Source organism: Chiloscyllium plagiosum, chromosome 1, assembly GCF_004010195.1.
Source record: "Chiloscyllium plagiosum isolate BGI_BamShark_2017 chromosome 1, ASM401019v2, whole genome shotgun sequence".
NCBI classification, from domain to species: Eukaryota; Metazoa; Chordata; class Chondrichthyes; order Orectolobiformes; family Hemiscylliidae; genus Chiloscyllium; species Chiloscyllium plagiosum.
In genome coordinates this window covers 148497633-148511507 of record NC_057710.1, presented here as the reverse complement: position 1 = coordinate 148511507, position 13875 = coordinate 148497633, and the positions used below count along the sequence as shown (strand labels likewise).

The window sequence follows — 13875 nt, the reverse complement described above, 5'->3', positions numbered from 1 at the left end:
GTAAAGGAAGAGTGGTTACTGCCAGGAATATAGGCATTCATATTTGCATGTTACACACCATCTACATACTGAACAAGTAAATCCCATGGTTCCTTTACCTGTCCCTATTTACATGTAGGGCCTCTTTCATTTTTATGCAATCTGTGGCTTTCTACACCCTGAATGTAATATTGATTGATTGTTTAATCACTGGTAAAAATTTAAACCAGTAACAATTGAGTGCAACAGTGACCTGGGTGGTCACTTGTAGCTTTGGCTTTGCCCCACAAACAGATGGTGGCACAGCTTAATGACCAATATGCTCAAGTGCAAATTGTACACATCTGGAATGGACATAAATGCATTGCTTAAATTCTTCTCCCAAAACAGGTTTTTAAGAACTTCCTTTCCTCCTCCCTGGCTGGATTGTAGTTTGGGTCTATATCAGTTACAGTGCAAGATTGTCTGCAATTATAGAATATTACTCATGTAGGCTTTCCATCTACAACTGACCTTCAGCAACAGCTGCAGTAAGCAACAAACTTCAAGAACCCAACACAGTATCCTTCACCTTGGCAGCAGACAGGAATTACTGAATGAATCCCCATACTATCAAAACACCTCCCTTCTACCTTTGGATAGATTTCAAATACTCAGGTAGCTTAAAAGAGGGTTTCCTTAAACAAAATCAAATCCAAAAAGACAGCAAAAAGAATTAATTGTACTCCATGTGTAGTTTTTCCATTGTGTAATGATGCTTTTCATCTTTTGCACTTTAGAGCCCCGCAAAAAAAACAAAACAGAGGATACATTTGATATGATTTAATATTGTCAGTAGGACACCGTTTGCAAATAAAAGATTACTCATCAAAATGCAATTATTGTCAAAAGAAACGGATGTAAAAATAAAGCAGAATTGATGTTTCCACTTTTTGTTTTGTTAAATATACCATAACCTCTCTGGTCACCTTTTACAGAACATGGTTGTTTTTCACCAATTCAATGAGTTTCTACTTTGTCTGCCTGAAACTGGCATTTTTTCATCACAGCCATGAATAAATAAATGTAGATGTGATAAAACCACAATTTCCAGAGCATACACCAATTATCTAGAAATATTAAGTGGGGGAACATGAACATTTTCAAAATTAAGAACTGCTCTGTAGTTGTTGATTGAACAGTAAAAGATGTCTGTCAGTTTTCATTCTGAATGTTTCTTGTATTGAATATGACAATGTGGATCCACCAGTTTGGCTCTGAAAAAATGAAAGTTTAATCATCCAAGAAAAAGTAGTTTCCACTCTTCTTCTGCTCCACATCCTATTAAAAGATAAGGGGAAAAGTCATAGGTAAAAAAGCTTTGAAATGTTTTCTCAAATTATTAAACTCAAAAGGAGAATTAAGTGCTGCTGAAACTATTTTAAGAGCAGCCCGTTAGTTGATCACCTCCCACTGTTACACTTGCCAACATGGAAGAAAGAGCTGAGTGAATGCACATTACCCCAAACAAGTCTATAAATATACTGTGTGGAACTTCAGGTATGATCCTACTTTCAACAATCAGTACTAGTGCTGATTTAAACTCTTAATGATATTTTCATACAGCATGGTCAGAAAAATCTCCTTGTTTATTTCTAATTATTAGCTTTTTCACTTCAGGTATCTTATGCAAATTTTAAACAGAAATGCATTCCAAAAAGCTTTAAAGCCAATTCTTATTTAAGTGGTACAAGGGAGCTTGAATAAACGAATTGTATTTATCAATACTAAGTCATGTGAGATGTTCTTTGTATTTTATATTAGAGTACATATTAGTGATGAATAAAACCAATGTGCATAGAAGCTCTTGCTTACCTTAATAGAATTCATCTTATTAATCCTTGGTCTATAATTGTTTGGGTCTCTTCGGAATGTGATTTCCAGCTGAGACAAGAATTTATTCATTCCAGCAAGCAGTGTCTGTGGACTTGTTTAAAGCAAACAGTGCAGTAAATTACAGGTGTATTCTAATTGAAGCCTTGTGCATTGCTTGACAAATATGAATAATTTTCATTAGGCTTAATTTGAGACCAAGAGTGAGAGCAACTTTCTAAATGCATCAACATACAAAATGAAAATACACAATTGATGTTTCTGTCTCAAGATCACTTACATACTATTTCACCCCTTTGTTACATCTTTGTAAAGTCTACAACACTTCTGAAAGCCTACTTTCACTCAATTGCACTTGCCCATCTCTCAGAGCATACTTAACCTGTACAAAACAGAGGAGAAACAACAACTCTTGCTCGTGGTACTTTAATTGAGATTGCATTAATTAACTGTGTTATAGCTATAGCACATGGAGATGATATAGAAAATAGATATAGCAATTTTAGTTAAGGTTAACCTTATAAAAAGCACAAGTAGGGACAACAGAAGGTCATTTCAGACCATGTAGGATTCACAGCCAAATGTTAAAAATGTCAACTTTATCCAGCAATAACATTAACAGGATTAGGCAAAATATCCAGTGTTCAAGAGAAAAGAATTCCAGAGAGACTCCTATCACAAGGACTATCCAATTTTACTAGGGCAAACACATTGTTGTAGAAATATTAACTTTCTGGATGTAAGTTCGATCGCTGAGTAGGAAGGTTCATTTTCAGACATGTTGTCACCATACTAGGTAATATCATCAGTGAGCCTCCACTGAAGCGCTAGTGTAAGTGACCAGTTTTCTGTTTGTGTTTAGGTATCCTTGGTTGGTGGTGCAATGACAGTCTTTCCCTCTGAGCTAGGAGGTCTGGGTTCACATCTCCCCTGCTCCAGAGGTACATAATAACATCTCTGAACAGGCCGATTATAAAATATCTACCCTGAGGAACTCCTTCCCAATTAGACTCACTCCGCAGCTTACATGTCAGGTATCCCATGCACTGTTGCGAAAGAACTACTACACCTGTGAAATGGCCGGATCTTGGCTTAATTTCATCTAAATGGCTGCAAGTTTCCATTAGTGTTCTAGATCTCACTAGCAACTTGTCCCTGGGAAATGTGGGAGTATGCTGCTGGGTTACTGGCCCCCAGACCATTTTTCCTACTTCTGCAGCCTGCCAGCCAGCCATCAATCCTGTATCTAAATGCCTACTACAATTCTAATCATGGAACCCCTATTGATGATATTAGGAGTATGAACAGGAACATGAATTGGCTAATTTATGCTTCGTCTATTCCATGTTGCAAGATCATGGATGAACTTTGACCTAACTGCACATGCCTAACTTTATCCTTTATTGCTGAACCTTTTAACAAAATTCTCAGATCTAGAGTCTGAGATGCACAGCATGGAAACAGACCCTTGGGTCCAACCCATCCGTGACAACTAGATATCCCAACTCAATCTCGTCCCACCTGCCAGCACCTGGCCCATAACCCTCCAAACCCTTCCTATTCATACCCATCCAAATGCCTTTTAAATGTTGCAATTGTAACAGCCTCCACCACTTCCTCTGGCAGCTCATTCTAGAATTGCAAAGGTGGCCATTGGGTCAGTTACCTGTGCTGGAAAGAGCTAAATATTAGTTCTACTCCCTGCTCCTTCCTGATAGCTCAGCAAATGTCTACTTTGACTGTTCAGCATCTGCAGTCCGGAGTCAGAAATGTAGTGCTGAAAAAGCAAGCAGGTCAGACAGCATCCAAGGAGCACGCGAGTCGATGTTTTGGGCGTAATGTTTCTGCCTAAAACACAGATTCTCGTGCTCCTCAGATGCAGCCTGACCGTGCTTTTCCAGGGTCACATTGAGTCAACGTCTACATTCAGTTCCCATTTTAAAGTGATACTGAATCTGCCACCATGCACTCTTCTAGGTAGCAAACCCCATACAGGGTCAAGTAAAGCTGGAGGTTTAAATAGATTCTGTATAGCCTTGTGGTTTTTAATGACCACTCATTTTTTCTATTAACAAAATTGTGACAATCGGTTTATTCATTGCACCGGTTGACTCTACTTGCATCTACCACCTCTGTCGCCTTCTTGTTTTTCTCCCTTTCAAAACAGCATGAGTAACTTCTTCACATCATTGTTACCACTAGGAAAATGATCATTCATCAACAGGCTGCTAATTACATCTTTTGCATAAGTAAATCTAATGCTGCCTGCTGGCACATTTGCAAAAATGGCTCACGAGCACAGTCAAAGCATTTGCCATTTACCTGACAGATTACTTATCCAAGATAACCACTTTGCTTTTTCTAGATTATGAATCTTTGTTTTTGTACTCAACTATTTCATAGCTGCTATCAGAGAGTTGATCACATCTTCCAATACTTTAAATCCCTTTTTATTTCTCTCAACTCTATCCAAAGCATAGTCATTGCCTGCTTATTTCATTCTGTCTTCTTTTGCTACTGAAGTAATTGTGTTCTTATATCATGTAGATAGAATGACAAGTGGATGCAGTTGTTGGGCCAAAATGACATTCTACCTTTCACTCAAATGCCAGCGTGATTCCAGATATGAAGGCCGTATGTCCCAAAGACTGGTGGGTCATTGTATATCTCTTCAGCTATTTACAAGGTACTGACTGGACCCAACTAGCCTGCAATTGTAAAACTTAATGTGTCCAACACAACAGATTCAGAATTATTGAACAAATGTCCAACTGCAGTGTATGCCAGGAATTACACTGACAGCACACTTAGAGCCTGATTGATCTGAAATTTGTTAAGTCCATTTCATGATCAAATCAGGGTCAATCTGCCAAGCATGAAATTTAAATAAATGCCAGACAGACAGACATTTCGTCCCCTGTCTAGCTGACATCCTCAGTGCTTGGGAGCCTCCTGTGAAGCACTTCTATGATGTTTCCTCTGACATTTATAGTGGTTTGAGTCTGCCGCTTCCGGTTGTCAGTTCCAGCTGTCCGCTGCAGTGGTCAGTATATTGGGTCCAGGTCGATGTGCTTATTGATTGAATCTGTGGATGAGTGCCATGCCTCTACGAATTCCCTGGCTGTTCTGTTTGGCTTGTCCTATAATAATATTGTTAGGACAAGCCAAACAGAGAACAGCCAGGGAATTCCTAGAGGCATGGCACTCATCCACAGATTCAATCAATAAGCACATCGACCTGGACCCAATATACCGACCACTGCAACGGACAGCTGGAACTGACAACCAGAAGCGGCAGACTCAAACCACTACAAATGCCGGAAGACAGATCACAGAAGCGCTTCACAGGAGGCTCCCAAGCATTGAGGATGTCCCCTAGACAGGGGACGAAACGTCTGCAACACAAATTCCCAGCTCGGCAAACAGAACCACAACAACGAGCACCCGAGCTACAAATCTTCACAGACTTTGCGCCAGACAGGCAATTTACTATCACCACTAACTTCTGTATTCTCCTTGACAATGGACCACTCTCCCCTCTTTCAGTATAAATATTGGTTCTCCTCGTTACTGGTATTCTTGTGAATTGTCCTGATGACAGCAAGACACAGCTTTAACAAAGTTTTTCGTCAGTGATACTTAAGATTTATGCTACTGAATGACAAGTTGCTGATCGTCCTTCAACTATCACAAAGATAGATAGTAAGTATATATTATCTGTTAAATTCTGCTCTGTCAAATCTGATCCTTTCTCGATTGTCTACATTCTGTACCTTACTGATCGTGTTAATAGTTTTTGCATTCTGCACCTCTTGACAAAAAGCATGTTCAAGGTCTGGTACAAAATCACCAGATTCTCGTTTCCCCACCTAATCTGTCAAGCGTGTATCTCCCAACACATATTTCAGTTCAGTAATGAAGCCAGAAAGATTCAAGAGAGGGATAGCTAGTGGAGAAATGTTCTCACAGGACAGCCCCTCAATTTCACATACTGCAGTCCAGGCATTCCAGCTGCTCTAATAAATCTTAGTGTATGTTATTTACAACTACTTTAAAGTCAGTTACAAAGTTCTTTTTCACACTAAAAACTTACAGTAAGCAATAATCACCTAAAAATTTTAGATACTTAGTGTTTCAAGTTTACACGAACCACTTGTGAAATTTATCTGAATTAACCAAAAATGGATATACCCTCCAAAAACAAAAACTTACGGATTAGCTATTGTACTCCGAGATGGTATTCCATCAAATACAATCACACGGTCAGCCAAATAGGTAGCCATTATAAAGTCATGTTCCACAACAAAGGCAGTCTTCTTTGCATGGAGAATGAAGCTAGAAGTTAAAAAACAGTTATCACTGACAATTCTGTAATTTATAAAGATTTCAAAATAATAAATCCATTTCATTATAACCAAATAAGACAACAAGTATGTTAGATTTAACAAATGCGAAAAAAAGTTGATTTTGTCATTAGTATAAATTGCGATAGTTAACAGGACGATATAACATTATTTCATAGGTTTATGAAATATATAAATACATTTACAACTAGCGTCAATTTTATAAGAACATCAGTTGGATTTTAGCAAGTCCACTTTTGGAAAGTGAGTTGTAGAATCACACAATAGTACATAAAGAGGCTTTTTGACGTGGGTTATGCAGGCTTACACAGTGCCATTTATAATACAGCAAGATCACACTACAGCGAATTAATGCATGAATCACAAAAAGCTTGTATTGCTCTTAGATACAGCTATCCAATTAATACCATTCCATTACATTTTTGTCATAGTCCTGTAAATAGTTTCCCTTTAAACATTTATCCATTGCCCTTTTGGAAGTTATTCAGTCTGCCTCCCTCATATGTCTAAGAGGTTTTGATTTCTCATTGTCTGCATCATAAGTTTCAATCTTTCTTTGCTGACATATGTTCACAGAACCATTTTGATCAGGACACTAGGAGAACTTCCAAATCTTTTGCCAATAGCAGCAGATAGGCAAGACCTTGGTTTAATGCCTCATCACAATGTCAGGACCAATTAGTGTCAACCTAAAATGTACACTGAACTCTGACAGGCTGTAAAGTATAAATCAATTGTGTCCAGCTGACCTTAAAAATGATGAGTAAATAACTACTTTGGATTCACCCAAAGTACTTACCGTTTAATTACCCTTCCAGCCATTAAACGCTGTTCAGAATCCAGGTATGCTGATGGTTCATCAATCAAGTAGACATCTGCTGGTTTACCGAGACACAGAGCCAGTGCCACACGTTGCAATTCACCTCCAGATAGATTCTGGACCTGTTGAGATAAACATTTAACAACAATGATACTGAAAACAATACTGAAGGAAAATAAATTAACTGAGTGTAACAAAATGGATTCACAAATAAGCCTCTCCAGAGATAGCTCAAAGCATTAGATCCAAACTTGCAAGTTTCCATGCACAGCTTTAACAGTTTAGCAACATTAATACCTTTGTGTGCTGCTGAAATCCCTGAATAAGAGCAGAGGGGCTTGTTCCACAGCATGGTAAACCAGCTTGGAGTTCAATACACTAATCTCACGAGCATTCTAACATTTGAGCTTTTACTTAAAATATACAGCACGGAAACAGACCCTTCGGTCCAACTCGTTCATGCTGACCAGACATCCCAACCCAATCTAGACCCATTTGCCAGCACCTGGCTCATATCCCTCCAAACCCTTCCTATTCATGTACCCATCCAAATGCCTTTTAACTGTTGCAATTGTACCAGCCTCCACCACTTCCTCTGGCAGCTCATTCCATACACGTACCACCCTGTGTGTGAAAAAGTTGCCCCATAGGTCTCTTTTATATCTTTTCCCCTCTCACCCTAAACCTATGCCCTCCAGTTTGGACTCCCTGACCTCAGGGAAAAAGGCTTTGTCTATTTACCCTATCCATGCCCCTCCATTTTGTAAACCTCTATATAAGGTTACCCCTCAGCCTCCCTGCTCCAAGGAAAACAGCCCCAGCTTGTTCAGCCTCTCCCCAAAGCTCAAATACTCCAACCCTGGAAATATCCTTGTGAATCTTTTCTGAACCCTTTCAAGTTTCATAACATTCTTCTGATAGGAAGGAGACCAGAATTGCATGCAATATTCCAACAGTAGCCTAACCAATGTCCTGTACAGCCACAACATGACCGCCCAACTCCTGTACTCAATACTCTGACCAATACTTCAGTAGTCTAGATTAGAGTGGTGCTGGAAAAGCAGGCCAGGCAGCATCCAAGAAGCAGGAAAATCGACGTTTCGGGCAAAAGCCCTTCATCAGGAATAGAGGCAGGGTGCCTAGAGAGTGGAGAGATAAATGAGAGGGGGTGGGGGTGGGGAGAAAGTAGCATAGAGTACAATGGGTGAATTGGGGTGGGGATGAAGGTGATAGGTCAGAGAGCAGGGTGGAGTGGACAGGTGGAAAGGAAGATAGGCATCTACCTGCAACTCCACTTTCAAGGAGCTATGATCCTACACTCCAAGGTCTCTGTTCAGCAACACTCTGTAGGACCTTACCATTAAGTGCATAAGTCCTGCTAAGATTTGGTTTCCCAAAATGCAGGACCTTGCATTTATCTGAATTAAACTCCATCAGCCCATTGGCCAATCTGATCAAGATCCTGTTGTAATCTGAGGTACCCCTCTTCGCTGTCTACGACACCTCCAATTTTGGTGTCATCTGCAAACTTTCAAACTATACCTCTTATACTTGCATCCAAATCATTTATATAAAAGCCAAAAAGCAGAGGATCCAGCACCAATCCTTGTGGCACTCCGCTGGTCACAGGCCTCCGATGGCTCTACCATTCATCTACTGAGATTTATCTAAAATCATACCTTCGGCCCTTCTAGTCAGTCAGTTTCATAGCAGCACCTGAACAACTCTAACACTTGCCCATTTGTTATTATTATCCAAGTGGCACTGAGCTGAGTTATTTGGAAAGATGACCAAAAGCTTAGTTGAAAAATGAAGTTTTGAAGTGTCTTAAGGGGGACTCAAGTAAGCCAAGTGGTGCATAGGCATCATATACAACGTTGAAATTAACACTTTCAAATATTGTAACCACGTAGAATCAGACAGATACCCATTTTCTTCAAATATGCCCAATTTCAAACCGTCAATGATTTAAAAAAAACTATATTGAAAATAGTAGCAGAAGATTACATATAGACAAAGATTACTTTAACTTAAATTCCCAAGTCCAGAGAAGCTTATACAGCTGTCTGAATTATTTAAAATGCTTGGTAATGAAATGGACACCACCTTTGGCCTTTCACAAACAAATAAACAAAACAAACCAAACCATCTCCAATCTTCTTCTCACTAATCACTTTCCATCCACATCGTTCCTCAAAGTTCAGGTTCAGCAGTGATGTATCTTTGGTGTGCTTGGTTCCAGTACGTTTTGGCTATTATTTGTCAAAGTAATTAGCATCCCTAAATTTTAATTGCATCATCATTGGTAGCCAGCATCCTCTGCAAACTCTGGAAATCCCCCATAAATCTGAGTCCCCCTTAAGACACTTCAAAACTTCATTTTTCAACTAAGCTTTTGGTCATCTTTCCAAATAACTCAGTTCAGTGCCACATTTTAAAAATGTGCTTCCCAAAGGCATTATAAAGATGTTCCATGATATCCAAAGTGCTACAGAACTCCAAGTTCCTGTGGGGGGGAAAAACAGCAATTGGACGGTTTCTGGTTCGATGCACTGTTTGACCTCATTCTTAATTTCCAATCAACAACCTCATCAATACAAAGACCACTTACACTTAAAACTCAAGATCCTATTCTTACTGTCATTCTAATATTCCAGTTTTAATTGCTTTACTGATTGATGGCACTGCCATTTATCTACCAAGATTTACCTGAAATCACATGTTAGGGCCTCAGTTTCATGACAGCACAAACAGCTCTTAACACTTGCCCACTCATCCTTATAACTTGGCTTACAGTCCAAGCAGTGCAGAGGCATTGGACATGTACAAATGAAAGTTTCATCTCTGTAACATGGCCCATTTCGACCTCACACCACTCCACCCATCAGTAAAACCTTCTCAGATGCCTTAACAGTTCATATCTGCATCTTGACTTTAGCAGCATCAGTTGCTAACCATCTTGTTCCGGAAACAGACACATTTGTCATGTATCCACTTGTATAATAACAAGGCCCAGAGCATAACTTGACCTGGATATTCAGGTCTTCAACATACTGGGCCAAATAATTAGTGAGATGTCACCAAATATGACTTAAGTTGCTTTATGTTGGAGCAAGGTGAACAGAGAAGGATAAGCACTATTACTGAGATCAGTTAAATTCTACCAATACAATTTGCATTTTGTGTAATACCAATAAAGAACTCGCCATGCTAGTTCTTTGACTTATTTGACTTAAATCATGCACATGGCTTTAAGAATTTTCCAGTATATCTGGAAGCTCAACTTTCCTTGTAACAAACCTGACTTGCCAAGTCCAGTTTCAATAGATCCCCTGTTGGTGTGCCCCATTTTTTGCCTTTTTTTAAAAAAAAGTTATATAGCACAGAAACAGACCTTAAAATGTGTTGCTGGGAAAGCACAGCAGGTCAGGCAGCATTCAAGGAGCAGGAGAATTGACATTTAAACGTCGATTCTCCTGCTCCTTGGATGCTGCCTGACCTGCTGCGCTTTTCCAGCAACACATTTTCAGCTCTGATCTCCAGCATCTGCAGTCCTTACTTTCTCTCAGAAACAGACCTTAACAGTCCAACTCATCCATGCTTTAACTGAGCTTATCCCATTTGCCTGCATTTGGCCCATATCCCTCTATACCTCTCCAAATAAATATCTTTTAAATGTTGTAATTGTACCCATCTCTACCACTTCCTCTGGCAACTCATTCCATACATACAACCATCCTTTGCATGAAAAAGTTGCCCCTCAGGTCCCTTTTAAATCTTTCCCTTCTCACCTTAGACCTATGCTCTCTAGTTTTGGACTCCCCTACCCTGGGGAAGATGACCTTGGCTATTAGTCTTATCTATGCCTCATGATTTTATAAACCTCTATAAGGTCACCCCTCAGCTTCCTACATTATAGGGAGGAGAGTCCCAGCCTATCCAGGCTCTCCTTATAACTCAAACCCTCCACAGTCTTAGTAACATGCTCGCAAACGTTGTAGTAACATCCTTGCTACCAGGTTGTTGTGCAGTACTCCAAATGTAGCCTAATGCCTTGTACAGCTGTAACATGGCAGCCCAACTACTTGTAAAGCCCAGGATTTGCATGCCTTTTTTAAAAACGACCGTATGAACCTGCTTTGACACTTCCAATGATGAAATCACACATACCCCTCAGTATCACTGTTTCAGTATTCCCTTCAGGATTGTATCCAGTATTTTTGTACTGCTTTTCTGATTCTTTGTATCAAATGAATCACTTCACATATGGCAGATGAAATATGTTATGTAACTTTTCACTCACCAACTCTTCTTGAACACCATCCTCCTCAGTTTAGGAGAGTTCCAAATTGCACCTCAATTGTAAATTCTGACGTTGTGTCCTGCACACCCAAACACTGGTCATTAACAGATTAAGAAAACTAATGGTCCTTATAACAACCCGTGGGAAGCCTACTATACACACACTATCCTTCAAAAATAACATTCACCAATTATTATTTTGTCATTCAGCTAACTTCATATTCATGCTGTCATTTGCCTTTTCGTTCCACGGACTTCAACTCTGCAGGCAAAGTTGTTGTTGGGGGTATTTTAATCAATTGCAAGTTCACGTATAGTATATGGCCTGAAATTTGTTACCTGTTTAACATAGCTTGCCCTTAACAAACCTATGCTGTCTTTAATTCATTCACATTTGAGCAAGTGACTGTTAGTTTTGGCCCAGACAGAGGTTAAACTATCCAGCATGTAATTCCCACACTATCTTTATACACTTCTGTTTAAACAAAAAGGGTAATGTTTGCATTCTCCAGTTCTCTGGCATTTAAGAAAATAGAAACATTATGGCCAGACTCTTTGCAATTCCCACCTTTACTCCCTCGGATGCACGTGATCCAGTCTAGATTCCAAACTCTAGAATTCTCTCCTGTACTTTATTCTGCATCTACTGCACTCCACACTTCTTCAAGAGCCAACTTAATGTTATTCTATTCACAATGTTTGTCATCACCCTTCTAAGCTTTTCCTTTTGACACTTTTTACTCCATGTCTCAAGGGTGGTGGACAAGTTTCTATATGAAAGTTAGTTGATAAATGGAAAATACAACAATGTTCTGTTTCTTTGCAGTAGTTATTGCATTTGAGAACGTGTCCTTGTGTATATTTTCAACTGAGTCTTCTGGTTCATAATGAGGAACAGAGATTCTGGCTAACTAAATGATGTGCATGCTAATTATAGTTCTCAGCCAGCAGTGACAAGAGTATGATAAAGATCTTCCTTACTTAAATATACGTTTATACATAATCAAAAAGGAGCTACAGAAGACAACTGGAAAATGAATAAAATCTAAACCAATACCTCTTGATCAATGATACTTTCAATTTGCAATGGTTTCATCACATCAGTCACAAACTGTGGATGGGTGTAGGCATCTCTGATCTTTTCATGAAGCAGCTGACGAACAGTCCCCTGAAAGAGTAAACCAGAGATACTGTTTCTAAAAGCCACATCCTTTTCTTTATAGAAGTTGCATCTCTAAAAACTACTGCAACACATAAGACTAAAATTCTACGACTAAAAGTAAAAGTCAAGGCACTTTTCTTGCCATTTGAAAAATAAGGACAATTTTTTCCAAACCTTCAGTAAACTCTGATACTTCTGTTCGAATTGAATGAGTACCAATGTTGTTGTAAGCTCTGCAAACCAAAACGTACCACATGGAAGAACAAAAACGGGCTGCACATAACTAAAACTGCACAGTAGGGATAACACACAATAAAAAGACAACACAAGAAGAAAAAGAGGACGTGATGAGGACAAATGTTTTTTATTAAAAGTTGGCCAAATAAATCTTCCTGGCTGAAATTTCAGCTACAGGCAAGAATACTTAATATTTAACTTCTTTTCAACTCAGTTGATGGTTCTAATTATTAAAAATCATGACTAAAGAACCAATTTGAAGTCTAAAGTTTAAATAAGATTGGACAAGCTGCTACTGAAAAAGTCTGAGTGACTTCCAATAACCTGTTTCAGCAAGTTCCAATAATTCAGGGGGAAAAAAAAAGTCAAAAACTGTACTACTTACTTGGGACTTAGGGCTGATCTTCTGTGGTTTGTAGCTGACATTCAGCACAGGCACTGCACCTGGGGGTGAAGCATATTTATTAGTTGCATATTTTATACAGTTATTATTTCATAATTCACAGGAGTTTGAAGTTCAGTTTGCAGAGATTACATAAAAAGTACCTCCTTCGTCTGGCTTCAGTCTTCCAGCCAGCATTCTGATGAATGTGGTCTTCCCTGTACCTATTGAAACAACAAATAATCAAATATTTAGAGTAATTACAGAATGTACACAAGATCTGCACAATATGTAGTTGCAAGATCACAAATTTAAAAGATTGCACATTGCTTTTTACATTTTTCTAAACACTTCACTACATCAGATTTCAACACACCAAGAATCTATTTTAAATATCACTTAACTTGTTTGCAGAATTGACACTCACCATTTTCTCCCAGCATTACCATGATTTCAGAATCTGTGAATTCTCCAGTCCCAATTTCCAGTTCAAATTCGCCCATCTTTTTCTTCATTCTTGGATAATGATATCGGCACATTTTTTTGACCTCTTCCTCATTTGCTGTTTCAGCTACTTTGAAAATCAAAGAGGCATCGCGGAATCTCAAGTTTTCTGTTGGCACATATCCATCCAAGAATATGTTGATACCTATCAGGAAATAAGATATCAATTACAGTTTTTCAAAGAATAAATGATATAAAAACATACCCAGTGTTCTAACTAAAAAAAAATTAAAACAGTAAACTTTGACGGGAA

General features: G+C 38.9%; 1 protein-coding gene across 1 annotated transcript in view; it reads right to left on the bottom strand.

The window, feature by feature from the left end:
• Positions 1 to 786: 786 nt before the first annotated feature.
• The window catches only part of abce1 (ATP-binding cassette, sub-family E (OABP), member 1), an 83152-nt gene continuing 70063 nt past the window's right edge, over positions 787 to 13875 (bottom strand). The window contains exons 11-18 of the mRNA XM_043699036.1: positions 13546 to 13767; positions 13283 to 13342; positions 13122 to 13180; positions 12395 to 12505; positions 7015 to 7157; positions 6064 to 6186; positions 1834 to 1945; positions 787 to 1299 (exon numbers count right to left, since the gene is read on the bottom strand). Of these exons, the coding sequence (XP_043554971.1) occupies positions 1252 to 1299; positions 1834 to 1945; positions 6064 to 6186; positions 7015 to 7157; positions 12395 to 12505; positions 13122 to 13180; positions 13283 to 13342; positions 13546 to 13767 (878 nt within the window). The 3' untranslated portion in view covers positions 787 to 1251. The remainder of the gene's footprint in view (positions 1300 to 1833; positions 1946 to 6063; positions 6187 to 7014; positions 7158 to 12394; positions 12506 to 13121; positions 13181 to 13282; positions 13343 to 13545; positions 13768 to 13875) is intronic.